The following is a 21,604-nucleotide window of genomic DNA, read 5'->3' as shown; positions in this document are numbered from 1 at the left end:
CAATAACAGCGAGTTTTCAATGTGTACAAGGTAGGAAACTCGTAGGCGAATATTTTCTCGATTGAAACGACCTGTAGATTAGCAAAATTCGCAGGATACACGGGAGAGTCGGTTCCACTCCCAACCTTTGTGCATATTTTATCAGTAGTACCACGTTGATAAAGGATTGTGAAGTTGTCGCTTTGATAGTGGGATTCATTATTGTAATTTGTTGCAATTCACGTGATTATATTTTCCTGAATATATCTCACGAGGCTCCCGCAGTATTCATCAGAAATATATATGTACATACATGTCTTAAACGATGCTGAGATGCACGGTAATGTGTTTACGCGTACTATAACGTGCTAACACAAGAGAATACAATCTGAGAAAGTGGTCCACATTCGGTGTTTTTCTCTAAGCAGAGATATTTATATGAGTAACAATGGTACGAAATGTATTTCGAAACAGCCAGAAGCTACTTTGGATTGGCAGCGCCTGTATCGGTACATACATCGCGTACCGATACTGGAAAAAGCGAGAGCTTCTGACAATAGACGAAGGTTTCGAAGAGGTGTCCAAGGTTAGAGAGCTTCACTCATGAGCGAGAAAGGTTTTTGGTAGAGAACGGCTTTCTTTCGCGAACTAATTCTCCGCGATTATTTGATTTTCTTAATTGTTTTTGAGTTGCTAGCGAAGGAATCGATGTCGTTAGGTCGAGTGAAAACACGGACTAGTTATTGTCACACTTTGTCTTTATAGATTGATGACACTCACGAAAAAAGGGTGGTCGTATTGGGCTTAGATGGAGCTGGAAAAACTTCTATTATAGATCAAATTAGTGTTGCAAATGGTGATGAAAGTTGTTACACTGTTCCTCCAAAACCCACACAGGGTTCCTCTGTATATAGAATAAAACATGGATCATTTTGTTATAATGTTTGGGACAGTATGTATCCTTCTTTTAATTTTGTCGGCATACAGAAGTTTAATGTAAGGTAGTTATAAAAGACCGGTTTCATTTTGTTATCAGTTGGAGGTGCAGAAGCCACAAGAAAGTATTGGGCCGCTTTCCTACAAGACACAGATCTTTTGTTGTTTGTAGTAGATGCATCTGATACAGAGAAATTATCATTGGCTGCTTTTACCCTAAAACAATTGTTAGATGATGTGAGAATGGACAGTGTACCAATATTAGTAATCGCTAACAAACAGGTAACTTTCAAGCGAACGAACAAAAGCAATTCTGTAATGATTTGATTGTGATAGCTAATATGTTTGTATGTGCAAATCAGGATTGTTCTAACGCCCTGAGGCCAGAGGAGGTCAAAAAGGCCTTAGATTTGTTAAGTATTTCTCCTCAGAAGCACAAAGTAGAAATAATGGGATGTCAAACAAGACCTCTACCTGAGAAGTCAACAGAGACAACAGAATATAACTGGCACCATGAATCCATGGATGCAGTTAGGAAAAAAATATTCTCTATGGCAACTTAAACTTAAGGGAATTTCTTAACTGTTTATTTGATGTGTTGAAAGAAAAGTACTTTATACGTTAAAAAAAAAAGAACAAATAGTTTAAGGAAATAAAGTAGAGACAGTTTGCCCGAACAGGTACAATTGCACTCAACTTACACGCGGATTAAAAACGGTCACGAATGATTCGTACGGAATGAAATTAATGAAAAAAAATCTTGAAATTACGTAAAAAAAAAATACATAGAAATAAAAATACAGGTTTTAAGTATTGCTCATTAAAGCGTCTATTCATAATCATGAATCCTTATTGTACTTTTTATATTGGTCTTTTCACTGATATATATTTATTTAATAAATTATTTATTTATTTTACAAGGCTGCAGTAAACATTGTCATATTTTTTTATTTTAATTATATACAATGCAAATTATACACTGACTTTGTTACTGATATACAAAGTACTAAATGTTTAGGGGCGATACAAAATGAAAATATAGATCTATTTTAATGATAATCAATGTATAGTATTGTATAAGTGATATAAAAAATATCTACCTTCACTTTCGAATAATCTTTTAATCTATGTTTTTGTTTATGTCCGTATTTCTTGCACTTCGAGCAACAACTTTCTTGTAACAGCGGTCTCTTTTATATACATATAAACAAGTACTTCAAACCAACTTTTTTTTTTTAAACAAATACAATGATAACCCTATCATTGAGCATTTTTGCTTTCAAGGTACTTGTTGTACTGCTCAGGAATACCCTTAAACATTTTGATTTTAGCACGTATCTGTTTCCATGTCATTTGGTCATAATTCTTCTTGTCCCGTGCCATAGCCTACACAGACAACGTAGAAGTAAGAAACACTTTTGTCAATGATTAAATAAATTTCCTTAAACAAGAGATACCTTGTAATCTTCTCCGTGTTTGTCCATTAAGTAGGTGAGAAAGTTTACCACGCTGTTCGGTAGCCTGAACAATTTTTCTCTAGGCGCCCTAGCCTCTGTTTCTAATTCTTTGGCAACGTGACCTTTCATGGGCTCCATATTAACATCCTCTTCCTCTAGCCATCCACCTTCTGAGGGTTCGACGATCTTGCATTTAGCATCCTTAATCAGATCCCATTTAACATTTGGAATCTTCAATGTCTCGTTTGGGTCGTAAGTCAGTCCCATTTGCTTCAAATTAGTCCTAGTGGACATGGTCACCTCCCACGAGTTCTTTATCTGAGGACTGTAAACAAAAATCACGAAAATCGAAAATCGCTCAAAAACAATGTCAAAATATCATGGTTTTTGGTTACGATACTCACCAGGAAATATTCGGCATTTTCCTCAGCTTGTTCCTGAGCCTCTTGCGGTTTACATTCATGCGAAACTTCTTCTTGCGTTTTACCTTTCGAATTTTCGTCATTTCGACGCTGCCGAGTCACCACGTGTCTTACTACACAACAATCGTATGCAATGTATGTAGCATGTAACTCGGTCGTTCAAACCCATGCGTGAACGCTCGAATCAGGAGCAATCAATATTTTCCTGCAGTGTAGACACCACAAAGTGTGTGCATTTCCCTATTTAAAAATAAATCTCCAGAACTTCCCTAGAACAAATCACTAGGTCCTAGCGATGATCGCCAACGAAACTTGTCCTATTCGCGAACTCGCGTAAATTCGTTATTCAAAGTCGCAGTCCAATGTATTTCTCGTCGGGGAAGAAATTCCTCCTTGGAGAACCTGTTTCGTTTAAAAATAGTTGCCTGTTTGACACCGAAATGCATCACAATAGGAAACATTCGATCGTTGAAAGCCGATTGTTCCGAGGAAGCGAGTCGTGTCGACATAATTCTGGATTTGGTAGGAATCCATGCCCGATCGACAATCGTTCATTGTATGCAAATCGTCCTCCTAGCTTCGGGGAACAAATTCTTTCGAGCTGCGACGTGCCAGCATGTCTTTTCACGAAATCATAATGGATTTCGGGCACGTCGACGATTGTGTCACGTTGTCCCTATTTACTATTCATGCGTCCTGATCGATCGAAAACAAATCTTTTGTGGTCGTTTCGTGCTGGAGAAATCCTGCTTCGCGAAACCTAATTTCTCCTAATTCCCCGAGGAGGCGTCCTCCATTTTGTTTCGGCGCAGATATCATTCCGCAACGATACCGCTGCACGATTCATCTTCTAGATATGGAAACGAGTCCACTGTTTGTTCGAAATAAATTTACCCTCGGCAACTTCGACTAATTGTGCTTCTGTTTATTCCGGAACGAACTTAATAGTTCGCAGCGCGAACGCAACGGGAACAATGCAGACAAGGTTCGCGAACTACGGTAATTTATGTACTACGAAGCAACGCGGCATGGTTCGGTGCTATTCTTTGAAACACCGCGATTTAATGAATACCGAAACGCACGCAACGAAGCAACGGAAAAGCTGCAAAAGCATACCGGCATCGAAACAATAAATGAAACGTGCGAATATTTGATCACGAACCTATTGAAAAGTCAGCTCGATTTGCATATTTCGCGACAATATATTATATAATATATGATATATAATAATAATAATATAATAATATATTTCCGCAATAATTTCGCGCGACCCGCGAGCGAACGGCAAACAGGCGAGGGTAAACAGTACGGCTAAGATTAATTAAAAAATTAAGATTTATTTACCGATGCACAGAGGAAATGTTCCCCGGATGATTTATCCGGGCGAACTTAAGTGGACAGATAGTATACATACAGTGATCACATATAGAATATTTTATACCTAAAACCGCATAAACGCATACGTCTAGGCATGGACAAACGGAGCGAACAATGAGTGCGCGAGAAAGTTGGGTTGATTTTATCTACACGGATCGTTTCAAGCCGGAACCTTCCATTAGCCCTTTCGGCGCTGCGCGCTTTGCAGCCAAGTTCCTCGAACTTCCGTACAGTGCGAGCTTCGCTGAAAGCGCAGCAGCTTCGATCTCTCCTTCGAAGAGAGGACTCGGGAGTATCGGACTCAGGCTGCCTAGGCTCGAAACGCTAGCTGGATATCAAGGGAACTCCGAAAAAATTAATAGTAGGGTGCGATGGGGTCAGTTGGAAGAATCTAGTTTACCAGGAGTAGTTGGTGCCGAGTCCGTTGAACTCTGTGTGCGCGAAGGGTGTAGCATAGGATTTGGAGATCAGCTGAGCCTGCGGCGCGTAATCGAAGGGAGCAGCGTAGGACTTGGCGAGGAGCGGAGCTTGCGCGTAGGATGCGTAGGTCTTGGTCAGAAGAGGAGCTGGGGCGATGGCGGCGGTGTAGGACTTAGCCAGAAGAGGAGACGACGCGTAGGACGTAGCGTACGCTGGAGCAGACGCGATCAGGGCGCTCTTGGCGTACAGGGGAGCCTGGGCAGCGTATTCGTAGCTCTTACCGAAGATCGGGGCGGGGGCGGCGTACTCGAAGCTCTTGGCCAGCAGAGGAGCAGCTGGGGAGATGTAGGACTTGGCGAGAAGAGGAGCCGGGGCTGCGTAGGCTTTGGTCAGGAGAGGCGCTGGGGCGGCGTAGGCCTTGGTCAAGAGAGGAGCAGCGATCGGTGCGGCGTAGGCCTTGGTCAGGAGAGGTGCAGCCGGTGCAGCGTAGGTCTTCGCGATCAGGGGAGCACCTGCCGAGTAGCTGTAGGGGGAGGCGTAGGCCTTGGTGATCAGAGGTGCGCTTTCCGCGTAGCTGTACGGGGAAGCGTAGGCCTTGGCGATCAGAGGCTGAGCACTCGGAGCGAGGTAGGTGGGCGCGGCGACGGCGGCCTTGACGATCGGGGCGTGGTGAACGTCGTAGTTCAACAAGCCGTCGTTGCTGATGCTGTGGCTGCTCACACGGACCGAAGAGTGGGCGCTATCCTCGGCCCTGGAGTACGAGGAGATCACGTTCTGACCCGCGTAACCCTTCTGCGTCGACTCCTGGCTGAAGCCCACGCTGCTCAGGTCTCCGGACGCCGTCGCGATGTCGTACGCTGCTGGTCCTCCGGCGCGGGCCACCGCCAAACAGGCTGCGAATGCTACAAACTAAGGACAAATTTGTACGTTAGTTTTTTCAAATACTTTACCAGCGATTTGCCTACCGCGACAGTCCCGAAAATTGAGTCTAGGAGGGAATTCTATCGTTCCGCTGCAAGTTCGCGGCGTCCGATTCAAATGTAAGATCGCGAATAGAACAGAACGTGAAACGAACACGGGCGAATCTTTTGTGTACACCGAGGAGTCGGAGGACCTTGTCCAAGGCAGAAGCTAGAGTTGGCCCCGTTAGAAGTTTCGCCGGAGATTGTTAATGTCTCCTAGCAAGTTCAAAGTGTCCCGGCTTGCTCGCTGCTTTATTACCCGGCGCAGCAGCCTGTAACCGCGAGGGTGTTCGCTTTGCGAGCCTTACCTTGAATGCCATTTTGCTTTTTGCTCGAAAGAGTTGCTCGGCTCTGGCTAAAACTGCGGCAAGGCCCACTATTTATACGCGGCCGCGATCGCAGGGGGATCAATCGAATTTTTGGGTGCCACTGTCTCCCGATGCGATTGGACACACCTGGCCCGGGGGAGAGGGAAACACTACCGCCAGGCTCCTTTTTTCTGTTGTTGTTGGATCATTAAGGAACGAGGATAGAAAGCCCCGCGCCGGAGAAAGATAGCCGGGCTAAAGGGGACATGGACGAATTCCAGGCGTGGTAACCCGGCGCAATTAAGATCGCCCGGGCCCGACCGGGCCCGTGCAACAACGGGATCCACTCCATAAATCATTCGACCCGATGCATCGTTAAAATGCAATCGTCGATTGGCGACTTATCCTCTGGAACAGCTGTCGCGCTTCAGAGACCGAGGTCAAGCGTTGCACACGCTTGTTGCGACGGTGAGGATCTCTAATCGGCGATTACTCGCGCGATTTCGCAAACCTGTTGTTCGCGAAGCGATAACAGGGGTCACGGTTTATCGTTCGGAGGCTCCTATTCTTCTCGGCAAATTTCGATTAGTTTCGCGGTCCTGATTTCGTGCTGATTGTTAAGAGATTCGGAATGAGACGATATCGGTGAGGAAATATCATCCCCACGGAAGATATATCTTGCAGAGTTACAGTAATGTCTCCCTAATTGACGCTCAGATTGAAGCACAAAAGTGGACAATTCGGGAAGAGGAGATACGATTATTCGAACTTTGCACCTCGTTTTGATAATTGTTGACAATTTGTAACTATAAAAACGAGTTGCAAGGCTCGAATACTGGTATCTCCTCTTCCCAAATTGTCCATTTTTGTACGCGATCTGAGCGCGAATTAGGAAGAAATTACTGTACTAAGCATGTGACCGTTGAATCATGGCATGTGACACGAATTGCTTTCGAATCGCCTTCGAATTGTCTCCGAATTACTTTCGAATTGCTTTCGAATTGCCTTCGAATTGCTTTTGAATTTCCTTCGAATTGCATTCGAAACGTGGCATATGGCCTTCGAATTGCCTTCGAATTGCTTTCGAATCGCCTTCGAATTGCCTTCGAATTACTTTCGAATTGCTTTCGAATTGCCTTCGAATTGCTTTTGAATTTCCTTCGAATTGCATTCGAAACATGGCATGTAGCCTTCGAATTGCCTTCGAATTGCTTTTGAATTTCCTTCGAATTGCCTTCGAATTGACAATTCGTAACTATGAAAATGAATCGAAGGCTCGAATAATCGTATCTCCTCTTCCCAAATTGTCCATTTTTGTGTACAATCTGAGCGTCAATTGGGGAGACATTACTGTATTTCCAGAGGGTCGAAGGTGCGCAAATATTTCGCATGGATAAGAACGGCAATCGTGTTCGGTAATCGGTTATGTCAGACATTTTCGGGACCTTCGCTTATCCCCGATCGCGAAAGGGAACGTGGCTACTACGTCACGAGCAACATTCGCCACCTTTTTTTCCTTGTTTCGTGTCCTTCCCTTCGTTTATGTAACGTGATACATATACCAATACCGGGCCGTGATATTGTAAAACCAGTCAAGGACACGCTTTCTCCGAATTGTGGCACTGACATATAAAACCATATATGCTAGCGTGCACCGGTTTCACGTAACGCCGGCCGTCGTTATCGGTGATCTGGTTACATTATTAGACAAAAGTGGCTGTCGCCGGCTGTGTCGCGGCGCGGCCTGTCAGCCCGCGGCGCTTTGTTCCCGCAGAAACTCGTGGGCGAGGCGCTCTCTTTCTCCTTCTATCAACCCTGAAGCGATCCGCAATGGCGTAACCCGGTGTACCACGGTTTTTCATAGGAAAAGACACTTTCTACTTCTCCGTTGTGTCGCCTGGTACGCCTGTCGTCAAGCGATCCGATACCTGAAAGTGAGGAAGGGGAGAACGGGTGCTAAATAGGCGTTCCTGGACGAACGACAAAGAAATCCTCGTAGCTCACGCGTTCCGATCGACCTTCCTCGGGCGACTCCGTCTCGTTGCTTCGATCGGACCGACCGTTCACCCTGGGGGTGAAACTCTGCCGAGGCGACCGGTTGTCCAAGACCGCCGACCTTCGACTCGCCACCCATTTCTCGGCTCTCTTTGCCAGCCCCGCCTCGTGCCCCGCGTCTCGCAGAGAGAAATCGCTGAAGACGCTGTCGATCCTGAAAGCATCTGGATCGCAAAAGTTCCCCGGAATAGGGTCGTCTACGATTTCACGCTGTTCTAAGTCCTCCATCGATCCAAGAAGCGTCAAGGCGGGCCTTCTCCTTGGGTCGAAATCCTCCGATTTCGAAAAACGTACTCGCGACGTCGTTGACGTCTCTCTCCGGAAAAGAAATTCCCCCGGATCCCCGTCGCTGGCGCGTCTCCTAGGCTGCGATAAAGATTCGGGTATTTCTTTTATTGTCTAGCGACGGTCTCGGATAGCTACGGTCACCATTATGGTGTCAAACTTCTAACACTCGTCTCGATGCTCGGCGGCGTATCGATGTCCTTAGCCGCTGAATCGTAACCCTTAATGGACCTATAGTGAACGTACAGGCTTCTGATTAGGTCCAATTCTCTAGGTGACAAGGATTTGCTTTCAATGAGCCGCTCCGTCATCCGGAGGTACTCTTGGATCGGCGAGAAATCTTTCGAGCAGCACAGCAACTCGTCGTGATCTGTGCGAACGCAGAAGTAACGTCGTTCGTGGAGGGATTTTGCAGCGTCGTTTGGTCTTTTAGGACTGTCGAGGCTCACTTGGCAGTTGCTTAGGCTTGATCTCGACCAATTTTTCAACGGTAATTAGCTCTTGGGGGCTCGTCGGTGACGCGTTCTCGCTTCCCCATGTGTCCGGTATGGGCGGTCTCTCTGGTATCGAAGAACTTCGCATTGTTCTTCGATCATTTCAATTTCGATGTCATGTCATTTATTTGTATAACCTTCTTCTAGCCTCTCGTTACATTAAAGTTCGATTTAATTTAACGACGGCAGTTGTAGGAACAATTTCACGATGTTGCATATTCGCGGTGCACGATTGGTCATCGTGAAATTCATCGGAAACCGCACGCGACGAATCAAATTCGATTCGATTGAATTCGAGCGAAGGAAAATTATTTATTACAGAGATATTATGATGTAGTTTAGGGACGCGACACGAGGCAGCGATTATCGATGAAAATCGCGGGAAAAAAAATAGCAAAACAGAAGCTCGACGAGGATGGGATTCGAACCCACGCGTGCAGAGCACATTGGATTAGCAGTCCAACGCCTTAACCACTCGGCCACCTCGTCAGATATGAAAGTAATTTCTAAAAGTTCGTGATCATCGGTGTCCTCCCGATATTTCCCGTCGAATCTCCTTTCACTTTCGGCAAATCGGCGAAAGGATCTACTCTCTATCGATCCAGTAGATCGCGGAACGCATCCGCGCGCTCGCTCTGTCTGCTGTGTCGCACGATTAGTGGCATACACTCGCCGCATTACGTAATCGTATTAACTCGGTACATAGACCCGGCGCCATCGATTGATACGACCAGTGTTCCTCCGAGATTACCCGCATTCCACGTGAGAAACTGGAGGACAAAGTTTCGTAAAAGTCGCTCGGTCATTTGCGAGCCGCGCCGCTCAATTATCTGCGATCATTTATAAACATGAGGTCTGTCAACAATATTATCACGTTCGCCTCTTTGCTGGCGTCCCGAAGACCAGTTGCGGTCGGGGGAATGTTGCAACCAATTGGCGATTAGAGGCGATTGCATGTACACAAGCAGATACCGCCGCAGCGTTGCAGTCCGGCTGTGAACGCGGTGAATTGGGACTCGTATTCCTCAAGGCTCTCGGATGCTATGACATGATTTATGAGGTCAGTAATCACGATTGCCGTTAGATTAGGTAATAATCAAGCCGCCGCTGTCTCAGTGTTTTTTTCCAATGCATAGTCATCGCGCAGACGTTGCGACGATCTCGTCGATTGTTTCGAACGTCTTCTTCGTTCCCTGTCAGCATGGAGAGCAACAACGCAGGGCCGACGTACACGCCGGTGTACGATGACGAAACCACGAAAATCATCGAGAGCAATTTCTCGAGAGCCAAAGGTATTTACCCCGTTTCACTTTCGCAACGCATAATTGCGCGGATGCTTGCCCCGAGGTGCTTCGGTCGGGAGGGGAGCAAAAGGCTGCCTTGTTTTCAAAACCTGCTTCGCTTTTCAGAGGAATGCTACCTGGACCACGCGGGCGCTACTTTATACTCCGACTCGCAGATAAAACACATCGCCGGTGATTTGCATAACTCGCTTTATGCTAATCCACATTCCGTGGGGACCGCGAGCAATATGACTCAGGATGTCATAGAGCGGACGAGATATTTGTAAGACGCCCCGCGCTGCGAGGACGTATACATAAACCAGCGAATTTACCAACGAGCTCTTTCGTTCTCTTCCAGGGTGTTGAATCATTTTCACACGTCCTCCGACGATTACGCCGTCGTGTTCACGGCCGGGGCGACCGCCTCGCTCAAGCTTGTCGCCGATAATTTCGTGTTCGCCGAGGAGCCGGCGAACGCCGCTTCGGCCGGCGCGGGGCATTTCGTTTACACGCAGGACAACCATACGTCGGTCCTCGGCATGAGGGAGGTTGTCGCAAGCAGGGGAGCGAGGGTGACCTGCTTGAAGCACGACGACGCTTTCCAGATTTTTCGTTCGTCCCCGCCGGCCGCGAATTCCTCGCGGAACAAGAGCAACTCGCTTTTCGCGTATCCGGCGCAGTGCAACTTTTCCGGGCTCAAGTACCCCATGAAATGGATCACCGACGTGCACGATGGGATCTTGTCGAGGGTAACAGCCGACACAACTACTAAGTGGTACGTGCTGCTTGACGCCGCCGCTTTCGTGTCCACCAGCGATCTAGACTTGTCCGTTTACAAGCCGGACTTCGTGGTTCTGTCCTTTTACAAAATGTTCGGATACCCAACCGGCATCGGGGCACTGCTCGTGAAGAACTCGAGCGCGGATACGCTGCGCAAGGTCTACTATGGCGGCGGCACTGTGGACGTATGCTTGAGCTCCGAGATGTTCAATGTGAAAAGGCAGAACTTGTGTCAAAGGTTGTATCAAAATTCACGGCGTCCTCGCGTGGATCTTTCGTTTAATCGATTTATAAATATATTTGTAGGTTCGAAGACGGCACTGTGCCGTTTCTTTCTGTCGCATCCTTGAGGCATGGTTTCGATGAATTGTCCTCCCTTACCATGCCGAAAATCTCCCGACACGTGTTCTCGCTTGCGCGATTCGTGCACAATGCCTTGCTGAGGCTTCATCATGGTAATGGAAAACCGGTTGTAAAACTGTACGCCGACACGGCTTATGAAAACTGTGATTTCCAGGGGGGTATTGTCGCGTTCAATCTTGTACGGTCGAACGGTGAATACGTAGGGTACATGGAGGTGTTGAACATGGCCGCGTTGTTCAAGATACATCTCAGAACCGGGTGTTTCTGCAATCCTGGCGCGTGCCAGAGGCACTTGGCACTGTCCAACGAAGACGTTCTGCGGAACTATGACGCGGGATATGTTTGCGGGGGTGCTGCGGATTTGATAAACGGCAGACCGACAGGGGCTGTAAGGGTTTCGTTCGGATACATGTCCACGTTCGGGGATGTACGGACTTTATTAAGTATGATCAAAGAATGTTTTGTAGATGGAGCACAAGTGGATCAAATTCCAGACTGGTGGCCCAACTACAAAGCAGTCTTGCGTAAAAAGTATTTCCCGCGCGACACGGACGTTGAAAGCACGCGGCACGCAAAAAACAACAACAACAACAATGCTAACGATCTTAGCAGTAAATTACAAAACGTGAAGGAATACGTGAGCCAATTTATCGTTGGCAAGCAATTTTTCAACGTGACCGTGGACAGCGATGGAACTGCAAAGAAAAAATGTACGTTGCAAGAATTGTACATATATCCGATAAAATCGTGTGCAGCCTATCAAATCAAAGGATCGTGGAGTTTGAACTCCAAAGGTTTACAGTACGACAGAGAATGGATGATCGTTACATCCTCTGGCACCTGTTTAACGCAGAAGCAAAATATCAGCTTGTGTTTGCTGAGGCCGGTTATATCGAAAGAAAAGAAAATCATGCATTTGAATTATCCAGGTACATAAGCTAACTATTGTAAATATCATCGATTCGATTCTATCTAACGATTGTAACACGTTTTAGGTATGCCTGCAATAAGTATTGCATTATATAATAATTGTATAAGTACTGTAGAAGGGAAAGTATGCCAAAGTAGAGTCTGCGGACACAAAGTGGAGGGCACTGACTGTGGTTCAGAGGTCTCCGAGTGGCTTAGTTTAGCATTAGGTCTGCCAAATTTGAGGCTCATAAGGCAGAGCAATCGCGAGACCAAACAGAAAGGTATAATCAAGATTCTGTAAATTATGGCAGCGAATTGACTGAACTTTTTCGTGAACAGATGACAAGAAACCTGATCTATCGTTCTCCAGTCAAGCTCAATATTTATTGATAAACAAGGCAAGCGTGTTGTGGCTCGGCGACAAAGTGCCCGACACGAAAGTTCAAAAGGACACGATTATACACAGGTTCAGAGGTAACATGGTGTTAAGTGGCTGCGAAGCTTTTGCAGAAACACAATGGAAATACGTGTGCATTGGGAAAAATAAGTTTTCGGTATGTGATCTGATTAAAGTACAGATTATCAGTTTTCATGCCGAGGTATTATACAATAATTTGCCTTGTTTAGGTCACGGGCCCTTGCACCCGGTGCCAGATGATTTGCATCGATCAAACAACTGGTATAAAAACCGCGGAACCATTACGAACTCTTGCCGAACAATTCCACGGTAAAATAAAGTTTGGCATTTATTTGACCAAAGAATCCGAAGACGATGGAATAATTACTATCGGAGATACCGTCAGTGTCTCGTGACCTCATTGTCAACAAAATAGTACGATTACACGATTTTATTTTCACGCAAACAACGCGATTGCACGCATAACAAATTAAATCACGAGGAACTTATGAAACCTACATACTAAAACGAAGTTATTCTGATTAGTATCTGCAGTACATGAACAACATTGTATCACTTTTCTATATAGTTATATATAGCTATATATCTAGTTTTATATAGTTATATAGTTCTATATAGCTAGTTTTATATAGTTATATAGTTCTATATAGCTAGTTTTATATAGTTATATAGTTCTATATAGCTATATAGTTATATATAGCTATATAGTTATATATAGCTATATATCTAGTTATATATAGCTATATATCTAGTTTTATATAGCTATATATCTAGTTTTATATAGCTATATATATAGTTCTATATAGCTATATACAATATATATTTTGTCCGCACCATACAGGAATCTCTAAACTTAAGGTTGTTGGTAGCATTGAAACGACGCTGCACTTTATTTGACGAAAAACGAGTAGAAAGTAAAATAACTAAAGCAAATTTATATTTTTTTTTAATAAAATGATAATTATAGAATATTCTGAGAACCCTAAAACCAGCTGATCGTTGTTGAATAAGTATGTTCTCCTGTCGAAGCTAAAAAATGTTCTTTACCAATGAAGAACCGCGTCTTCCGACCGCCATTTTATTCCCAAGGCAGGGACTTTAACTCTTTCCACAGTTAGTTTGGCGGAACTGCTGGCCCATCCATCCGACATCCACCCACAATCGTGGCGTCCTTCCACCTGTCGCACATCGGTGTGGACGAGGTTCAGTGTAGTTCGCGAATTTAGAACGGTGGTGTTGATTTTTACGGGTTTTGCGGCAACCATAACTTCGGTCCCGAAGATCCTCCACTTCGGCGGACGCAGCAGGCTGTACCATATACCGGGTGTTCCGTGTCGAGACGCGCGTACCTTTTGAAAATTGTATACGTAGGCAACAGGTGTCTAATGTCGCACATGTTTCGTGCACCGAAACGATCGAACCGTCATTGAAATACAAAGGTTCTTTGCGACAGAGGGACTTACTCTAAGTCGTGCCTAGAGGGTTCGATATCTCGCGTCGAAGTACCAATTCTCGACAGAATCCGCCAATAATTTGTATCGCCGTTTATCGAAGATGGATTACGATTACTTAATTAAATTTCTGGCCCTTGGGAACTCCGGAGTTGGCAAGACCAGCTTCCTGTGCCAGTACACGTCTGGCACGTTCGACTCGAATTTTATGTCGACGGTCGGCATTGATTTTAAGGAAAAACGGGTGGTGAGTTGGTATATTTAGCGATTAGGAAACGACTGCGGATTTTGTGGCGGGTGTTTCCAATTTGATACGATTTTGAGGCTACTATTGACAGAATAAACTTGCATTAAAATCCGCAGTCCAGTTGATCGGCAGAGGTACACAGCAAGTGTTCTTTTATGTAAATGAGACTTAAGGTACATATGGGTCTACTGACAAGTTGGGATCATTATCTATTGCAGATATACCAGACAGCGAATGGTAGAACTCAACGTGTGCATTTGCAGCTGTGGGATACAGCTGGCCAGGAGCGGTAATGGTTTTTCTATTTTGGTAGTAACGCTTTAATAGTAGCAGCCTTTAATAACAATTTCGAGTAGTTACAAGCTATTAACACTTATTTATGATCATTGTGAAACATTTTAAGTACTTGGACTGATGCGCATACATTACTTTGTGCGTTCATGGCAGCCGATGTCATTAGCATTCCCCCTAATAGTGATAGTGATAGTGATAGTACCTAATTATCATAATTATCTACAAAGACCTTCCGTGCTATTAATATCCAGGTTCAGAAGTTTAACCACTACATTTTACCGGGATTCCATGGGGTTCCTCCTAATCTTTGACCTGACCAATGAGCTCTCGTTCCTCGAAGTTAGAAATTGGCTGGAACAACTTAGGGTACTAATCATTTATTAATACTGTAGTTGTAGATGGCTTAGTCTGTAAGGTTGAACGATGATTTGAGTCGAGGTTTGCCTGTTCGCATTCTGTAGCACAGTCGTTTCCTAGTTCTGCATGGTGCATGATATCGTAGCTTTACCCCGTAGTGTAGAGCTGTATATGGGACTCTCACGCTTTCAGTAATTCAAATTAATCACTCAGGACCTCTGCAAGTCTCTCACGTGTTCTATAAATAAATCCTGTATTACGGAAATCAAACAACTATGTACACGACTGTATACTACTGTCATGTTCTTATACACTTAATAAATTTATTGCTCCTCTCCCTAAAAAGACTATCTACGATGTTCCATTCTATCCATTAGCACAAGCGTGTTCGATGTTACTTCGCAACTCAAACCGTCGTTCGATCGTTCAATCCTACAAAGTACTCGTTAAGCTAATCAAAATCATTGAAGGTATTTGTACACGTGTAGACTCACGCATACTGCGAAGATCCAGACATAATTCTCTGCGGAAATAAGTCCGATCTGGAAGACAGACGTGTCGTTAGCGAAGATAAGGCACGGGAATTAGCGGAGAAACACGGGTAAATAGCACACGGCCCGATCTCCCTTTGAAGAAATGTTCTGACCACAGCCAGCTCGAACAAAATCAATTTGCTGCTCAAGGTTACTGCCCCCACCAAGCCGACCATCGCTGCTCCATCTGCCGACTTTGCACACAAATTGGTGCCAGGTTGCCACGATTGCAAACAGGAGTCGGCACTGGTGCTACAGAGATGCTAAATTTTAAAACAGCCAACTTATTCGACGCTAGAGACCTGCGAATCGAAATTTCTAACCATTATGCACGTTTAAGATCATAACGAAGGTGTTAAACAAAGGTCTTTCTACGACGTTATCGAATTTAACTAATCGTACTAGTTTGCAAATTTAATGTTCCGACTTGGTGTCAGTGCACTGGTCTCAGGATCATAGATTGAAGGGGTAAGTTCTCCCTAATTGACCCTCGGTTTGTACACAAAAATGGACAACTTGGAAGAGGAGACACGATTAATAGAGTCTTGTGGCTCGTTTTTATAGTCACCGATTACCAAGAACTATAAAAACGAGCCGAATAATCGCACCTCCTCTTCCTAAATTGTTCATTTTTGCTATTAAGCTGAGGGTCCATTAAGGGGAATTTACTGTACTTATTTTTTCGCCAACAAACATGAGTGAGGTGCTAGAGAGATACAAAATTTTAAATCAGATTGAAGAGATACAATAAATTTTCCCTAATTGACCCTCAGCTTGTGCACAATAAAATGGACAACTTGGAAAGGGGAGACACGATTAATAGAGTCTTGCTACTCGTTTTTATAGTTACCGATTACCAAGAACTATAAAAACGGGCCGAATAATCGCACCCTCCTCCCAAATTGTCCATTCTGGCTTCTAAGCTAAGGATCAATTAGGGAGAATTCACCATACTTATCCTCCAGCCAACAAAATTGAAGTCCGAAATTGGTATCGATCGAATTAACGACAGGGTTTCGTAGAAAGACGAATCGAGATGTACATAGAACCCAAGAACCGTAGACCGAAAAGCCGCGAGCGATTTAGTCGCAAAATTACCATTCTGAATTGGTATCGATCGAATCGCAACTTCCAACTTGCAACATGCAACCGTCCCGCAACTTGCCTCGGATGTAAGATCGACCGGACGAAGAAACGCGATCCCGATCGTTCGGTTGCCGGCCGAGACACGAGGATGAATTGGACGGTGCATCGGCCGAGAATCAAGTCCCGCGTCCTGCCCCCCACCTCCCCCGGCGTCTAGCTTTTTGTCAGAACATTTCTCCAAAGAGGACGGGGCGAAGCCCTCTAATCCCATATAACCTGGCGGAGCCGGGAATCGTGACAGCTCAAGGGCTCTGCATGGATTGTGTTCCCCAGTTTGGTTTACCTGGAAACGAGCGCGGCCAGCGGGCAGAACGTGGCGCACGCCGTGGAGGTGCTCCTGGACCGAGTGATGCGCCGAATGGAGACCACCGTGGACAAATCGTTGCTGCCACATCAGAAGGTGCTGCGGTGCCACGAGCGCGACACCCCGCCGCCCAGCAGCTCCTGCTACTGCTGACAGTGTCCTTACACGTAGCCGAACAAAACGCCGCCCCCGCAATCGCTCTGAATTCGGCGGACCCGCGCGTTCTTCGGCTGACGTCTGAAACGAATCTTGTACCTTGAATCTCCCAGCGTTCCGGCCGGCCGAAACCGAGACGCTCGACGGCCAAACCGGCTTCCTCCCGATTGTTCAATTCCTGGACGTCGAACGTTTCCGTTCGGGCCCCATCGGGACTTATACGGTTTTATACGCGGGCACGCCAATGGATTGTCTCGCGTTCCACACATCCGTTTGTACTACGTAAACGATCTTCCACGCATCCACGCATGTATACTGTCGTCTTCCATTGCCGCTTCCCCTGGTATTTTACATCAGGACCGTTCTCGACGCGCGTTGTCTCTCATCCTCCGCGACCATGCGATTTTTGCCTGTTACTCTCGGACGCACAACGTGTTCAATATTCGTACGCGCATACATAGGCCGCGTACTGTTCGTCTGGGATGCTGGCTGTGATCGGCTATTATTGTCTGCCGAACGATGGCTGTTTTCTTGGACAGATCTCGACTAGCGATTTTACAGTTCTCAGCGGTGGTTAAGTCGCGTGTTTGCAACGAGATTGATGCTATTGGGTGAGAGGGTGTGCTGTTTAAGAGAGGCGAAGAACCGTCTTTTCCGAGAAATCTCGGGGAGCATCTCTTTTATCTTGCCGAATTCGGTGGCTTCGTTGCGAACATTTTATCAACGAGGACTTCGTGTTAATGTTCGCGCGGCTGTTGAAGTTACCGGATTACAGAATAGCTTCGGAACTGTTTTAATCGTGAACGAGATCCCGACACTTCGCGATCGCATACTTTGCGGTCACCTTCGTTGCAACTTTGCTACGGGAATCAGTCTCACTTCACTCGCCAAACATTGTGATACAGTGGCTATGATTCGGGGCAGGGTTTCGGTGGTTTTCCGACTATATCTAATGTATTTTTGATGCTGTTATTGTGTCTAATCAAAGTTCGTACCACCTAGTCGTAAGTACCGTGCCAAGGGGAGGGCGGGGAACAATCAAACTGTTCGCGACTCCATCGGCTCTCGCGCGACGCTCGTTCGTACACCGTCGTTGGGTTTAATGGTCGCGCGATCCGGCTAAGTTGCGACCGATTATGCAGGTACAGTGGCGCACGAAAGTGTTCGTAGACGCGCGATAACTTTTTTGAAACTGTGGAGAAATAAAAGCCTCTTGTTTCTAACTTCTTTATCTGAGCCTATAACGAAAATTTAAAAAATGTTTCTCATAGATCTCGGTAAGTTATATGCGTGCTGAAGATTTGCTGACAAAAAACTGCGGGCTTCGTACAGGTTTTGGTCGAAATCGTGACAAAACTGCGACTTTTGCCATCTTTAATTTGTTGTAATCAATATCGATAAAATTTTCAGCGTGCGTACAAGTTACCGAGATCAAGATATTCTTGAAATTTTCGTTATAGGCTCAGATAAAAAATATAAAAACCGAGTTTTTATTTTTTTTTGTCGTTTCAAATAATAGCGAAATTTAAATAAGACATTTTGGCCATTGTCTAGTATACTAGTCCCTCTATCATCTAAAAAAATTCAAGTCATTTAGACCAGTTTTAAAAAAAAGTTGCATTTTAAAAGCTGTACTAACACTTTTTGGGCCACCGTACTTGCGCATACGCGTATATTAATCACGAACGCAAGCTGATTACGCGTCGAAAGACCGAGCACGTTATTTATCCTGACATTTTTATACGTGTGTTGTGTGTTCGGGTCTAAAAACCTCGATCTTTCCTAAACGATCGCTGACGCTGAAGGTGCTAGTCCGAAATATCGATTAAAGAAATCGCTGCATCTTTCAAGCGAAGATGAATCTCGAATCGATCGAGGAATTGTTTCCTCAACGTTAATGTTTTAGAAATGGAATTAGAAATTTTTCTGGATCGTTGAAATGAAGACGAGGCGTAAATCGATTGAGAAATCCTTTCTCAAAACGAGTTCCAAAGGAAAGCCAACCGATGTCTAGCAGTACAAATCGAAACTAATCAAAAATATTCTAGAAATGAAATTAAAAATTTGCCTAGATCTTTCGGAAGGAAACAAAATCTGGATCGATCGAGGAAGCATCTTCCAAATCGGTTCTGAAAGAAACAGACGGAACTAGAGGACAGTTACCATTCAGCGATCAAAGCAGTAGTATCGCGAAGACTATGTGTGTTACTTCCTCCAATTTTTACACGATGTTACAGATTATCGAGTTCGACTATACAAAAAAAAATATATATATATATATGATTGTTGAGTGTATACAAATTGATATAATAGTAACTCGCTAGATGTTTTCTATCAAGACGTTTGGGCATGACAAAGATGTCGGCGCCCCGGGCTGTGGTAGAGACTATTCTCTTCGTTCAGTACAACAATCGTAGACCAGGGTAGTTCGTTTTCGAATCAACGTTGTCGCACCAGTGTTTTAATGCGAATCGACTAGTGTTCATTTCGGCAAGTGTGTACCGTTGCAGACTCGTCACATTCGTAGCAACTAATACGCTTCAAGAGTATTGTTATTGTAAACGGTACGACTCTGTCCGTGTGTTGTGAAAAGAAAAAAACAAACAAAGATTAATAAACGATTACTGCTAATTCATCGGTGAGTCTTCGAGGACGACGGTAGGAGGAGGATGAGGAGATTCTAAGCTGCTTGGCTCAGGTCCTCGGTCGCTCGCCGCTCGAATGGAAAACGCGAAGAATAGTTTCTCCCCCCTCGCTGTAGACAGCAGGTGTTCTTTTCGCAGTTTCGATTATTCCTCCCGGCCCGCGCCGGTTCGCAGTCAAACGCAAACCGATCTCGGCGAGAGGAGGCCGGAGCTCTGGAAAATAGCTCGATGAAAGTTGCTTTCATCAATAACCGGAGCGGGTAAAAAGTGCGGCCGGCCTGAGTCAAGTTCTCCGCGGCAGAAACTTCCTTTATGGAAGTTCGATCGAACTTTCTGACCACCTCTCGGCCCGGCTTATTAGCCGGCTATTTATACACACCGGTGTTATTGTTTACGAGTACGTCTGCTTTTAAGCTCGCCGCCGGAAACTTATTTTTACGGCGAAACTTCGATTCGACGAAGTCTACCAGCCACACGTTTCACACGAATCGCCCTCGCGCGGCCCGCTCTGTGCGGTATCTGGGTCCCCGGAAGCGACTAGACAATTTTTTTTAGACCCATGCTCGTTGCAGAATATGAAGATTTCGTTTTCAAATTCGGAATTACGAGCCGCAGCGAATTACGAGGACTCGTAGAACAACCAGAGAATTCGAATGAAAGCGACGGATGCAAGTGAATGGGCAGATGGTACGAAACACGAAGATTTATTTGTTATTCTAAACATTAATTTCATTCGACCAATTGGTAGAATCAGACGTAAAAAGCGAAGAGTTAAACAGTATTCAGAACAGGGAATGAAAAGAAACGATGTTCGCGAAGGTATAACTTCTAGTCCATCAGAGATTACATTCAATCCTATCATGAATTAGTTATATGTATCAGACAACCAGCAGAACCGTATGAAATTAACAAATGCGAATCACACTGTGCCGTGTTTCAAGTTCTGCAGACAATTGCAGATTCACCGTTTTCGGGACTCGAATATCCCACAATGCGTCGCAAGGAGGAGGAGCGTTTCTATTGTATTTAAACCGAGTTTATTGAACAATAAAGAGCAACAATGAAATGTACTCATGTGCCTAACGTCGCGGGAACCGCTGTTATTGTATACCCATGCCATGAAACCGGAATAAGGGTGTCTCAAAATTATTGTACAAGCGAGAAATGAGAGGTTCCTGAGGTCATTCGAAGCAACTTTTTCCTTAGCGAAAATGCAATCCGCGGCTTCGTTTGCGAGTTATTGACGAAAAACGGTGACCAATGAGAGGCGAGATCAGCTGGCGCAAGGCGGGGCCGAGCCAACTAGCGGACGAAGCCCAGTACCGTTGATTGGCTCGGCCGCCAAGCGCTGAGCGAGCTCGTCCCTCATTGGTCAGCGTTTTTCGCTAATAACTCGTAAACGAAGCCGCGGATTGCATTTTCGCTAAGGAAAAAGTTGCTTCGAATGACCTCGGGAATCCTTTATTTCCGCATTGCGAGACATTTTTGGGGCACGTTGTGTAATATCGGCGGAAGCATCTAGAGACGTTTTGGCGATATTTTGGACTCGCTTTGCCGGTCGTTCGACGGCAATGGAGCGATTAGGCTTTCCTAGCTTTGTCTCCAACGTGCCGTTGATACTGGTAACGACCACTTTGAGACTACCAGTTAGATGCTCTCCCTCTGTGCCGGAGTAATTATTACGTGGCCCCTCAAGTTCACTCGATGGAGGCCAGACAAAGCGATGGGGACCGGCTCAAAGCATACGATCCAGGACTATCAAAAGGATGCTATTTATCCGACCGTGGTTGGTTCGCCGCCCACGCCGGAGTCTCCTCTCCTCTCCGCTCCTCTCCTCTCTCCTCTTTCCACCGGTGTTCGTTGGGACAACGGCTCCGTTTCCGGCTCTGTCCTTCGTCGCGTACGAAATACCGCGAGGCGAGTGCACGAGTTTCCTCACAGTGTCAAGAACTGCTGACCGGAAGTTACCGGCAAGATCCACCGCCGCGCTTTCGAGTTCGCGGTGACGAAGACGTTTCAA

At 45.4% G+C, this 21,604-nt stretch overlaps 5 protein-coding genes, 1 long non-coding RNA gene and 1 other non-coding gene across 7 annotated transcripts; 3 read left to right on the top strand and 4 right to left on the bottom strand.

The window, feature by feature from the left end:
• Positions 1-108: 108 nt before the first annotated feature.
• On the top strand, positions 109-2,367 carry LOC117222197 (uncharacterized). The gene is made up of 4 exons (XM_033473780.2): positions 109-565; positions 745-931; positions 1,016-1,197; positions 1,278-2,367. Exons 1-4 carry the CDS (start codon positions 428-430, stop codon positions 1,476-1,478), a joined length of 708 nt encoding a protein of 235 aa, XP_033329671.1. The 5' UTR covers positions 109-427; the 3' UTR covers positions 1,479-2,367.
• LOC117222198 (nucleolar protein 16) lies at positions 1,839-2,978 on the bottom strand. The gene is made up of 3 exons (XM_033473781.2): positions 2,777-2,978; positions 2,373-2,697; positions 1,839-2,301 (listed from the first exon to the last, which is right to left on the bottom strand). Exons 1-3 carry the CDS (start codon positions 2,875-2,877, stop codon positions 2,176-2,178), a joined length of 552 nt encoding a protein of 183 aa, XP_033329672.2. The 5' UTR covers positions 2,878-2,978; the 3' UTR covers positions 1,839-2,175.
• A 1,133-nt stretch (positions 2,979-4,111) lies between these two features.
• On the bottom strand, positions 4,112-5,966 carry LOC117222021 (uncharacterized). The gene is made up of 2 exons (XM_033473461.2): positions 5,862-5,966; positions 4,112-5,500 (listed from the first exon to the last, which is right to left on the bottom strand). The coding sequence occupies exons 1-2, from the start codon at positions 5,871-5,873 to the stop codon at positions 4,568-4,570; spliced, it is 945 nt and encodes a 314-aa protein (XP_033329352.2). The 5' UTR covers positions 5,874-5,966; the 3' UTR covers positions 4,112-4,567.
• A 3,136-nt stretch (positions 5,967-9,102) lies between these two features.
• On the bottom strand, positions 9,103-9,184 carry TRNAS-GCU (transfer RNA serine (anticodon GCU)). The gene has a single exon. It is a non-coding gene; the product is annotated as a tRNA-Ser (tRNA).
• Positions 9,185-9,300: 116 nt separating this feature from the next.
• mal (molybdenum cofactor sulfurase) lies at positions 9,301-13,420 on the top strand. The gene is made up of 8 exons (XM_033473449.2): positions 9,301-9,755; positions 9,832-9,987; positions 10,105-10,261; positions 10,337-10,996; positions 11,065-12,050; positions 12,117-12,314; positions 12,373-12,587; positions 12,661-13,420. Exons 2-8 carry the CDS (start codon positions 9,897-9,899, stop codon positions 12,844-12,846), a joined length of 2,493 nt encoding a protein of 830 aa, XP_033329340.2. The 5' UTR covers positions 9,301-9,755; positions 9,832-9,896; the 3' UTR covers positions 12,847-13,420.
• A 136-nt stretch (positions 13,421-13,556) lies between these two features.
• Positions 13,557-20,654, top strand: Rab27 (RAS oncogene family member Rab27). Its single transcript, XM_033473450.2, has 5 exons — positions 13,557-14,149; positions 14,368-14,438; positions 14,695-14,809; positions 15,289-15,401; positions 16,753-20,654. Exons 1-5 carry the CDS (start codon positions 14,006-14,008, stop codon positions 16,934-16,936), a joined length of 627 nt encoding a protein of 208 aa, XP_033329341.1. The 5' UTR covers positions 13,557-14,005; the 3' UTR covers positions 16,937-20,654.
• On the bottom strand, positions 14,469-15,432 carry LOC117222013 (uncharacterized). Its single transcript, XR_004490605.2, has 2 exons — positions 15,295-15,432; positions 14,469-15,232 (listed from the first exon to the last, which is right to left on the bottom strand). It is a non-coding gene; the product is annotated as an uncharacterized LOC117222013 (long non-coding RNA).
• Positions 20,655-21,604: the final 950 nt, after the last annotated feature.

Source organism: Megalopta genalis, chromosome 3 (assembly GCF_051020955.1).
Source record: "Megalopta genalis isolate 19385.01 chromosome 3, iyMegGena1_principal, whole genome shotgun sequence".
NCBI classification, from domain to species: Eukaryota; Metazoa; Arthropoda; class Insecta; order Hymenoptera; family Halictidae; genus Megalopta; species Megalopta genalis.
The sequence above is the reverse complement of the archived record's forward strand: the minus strand, read 5'-3'. Positions and strand labels throughout refer to the sequence as shown.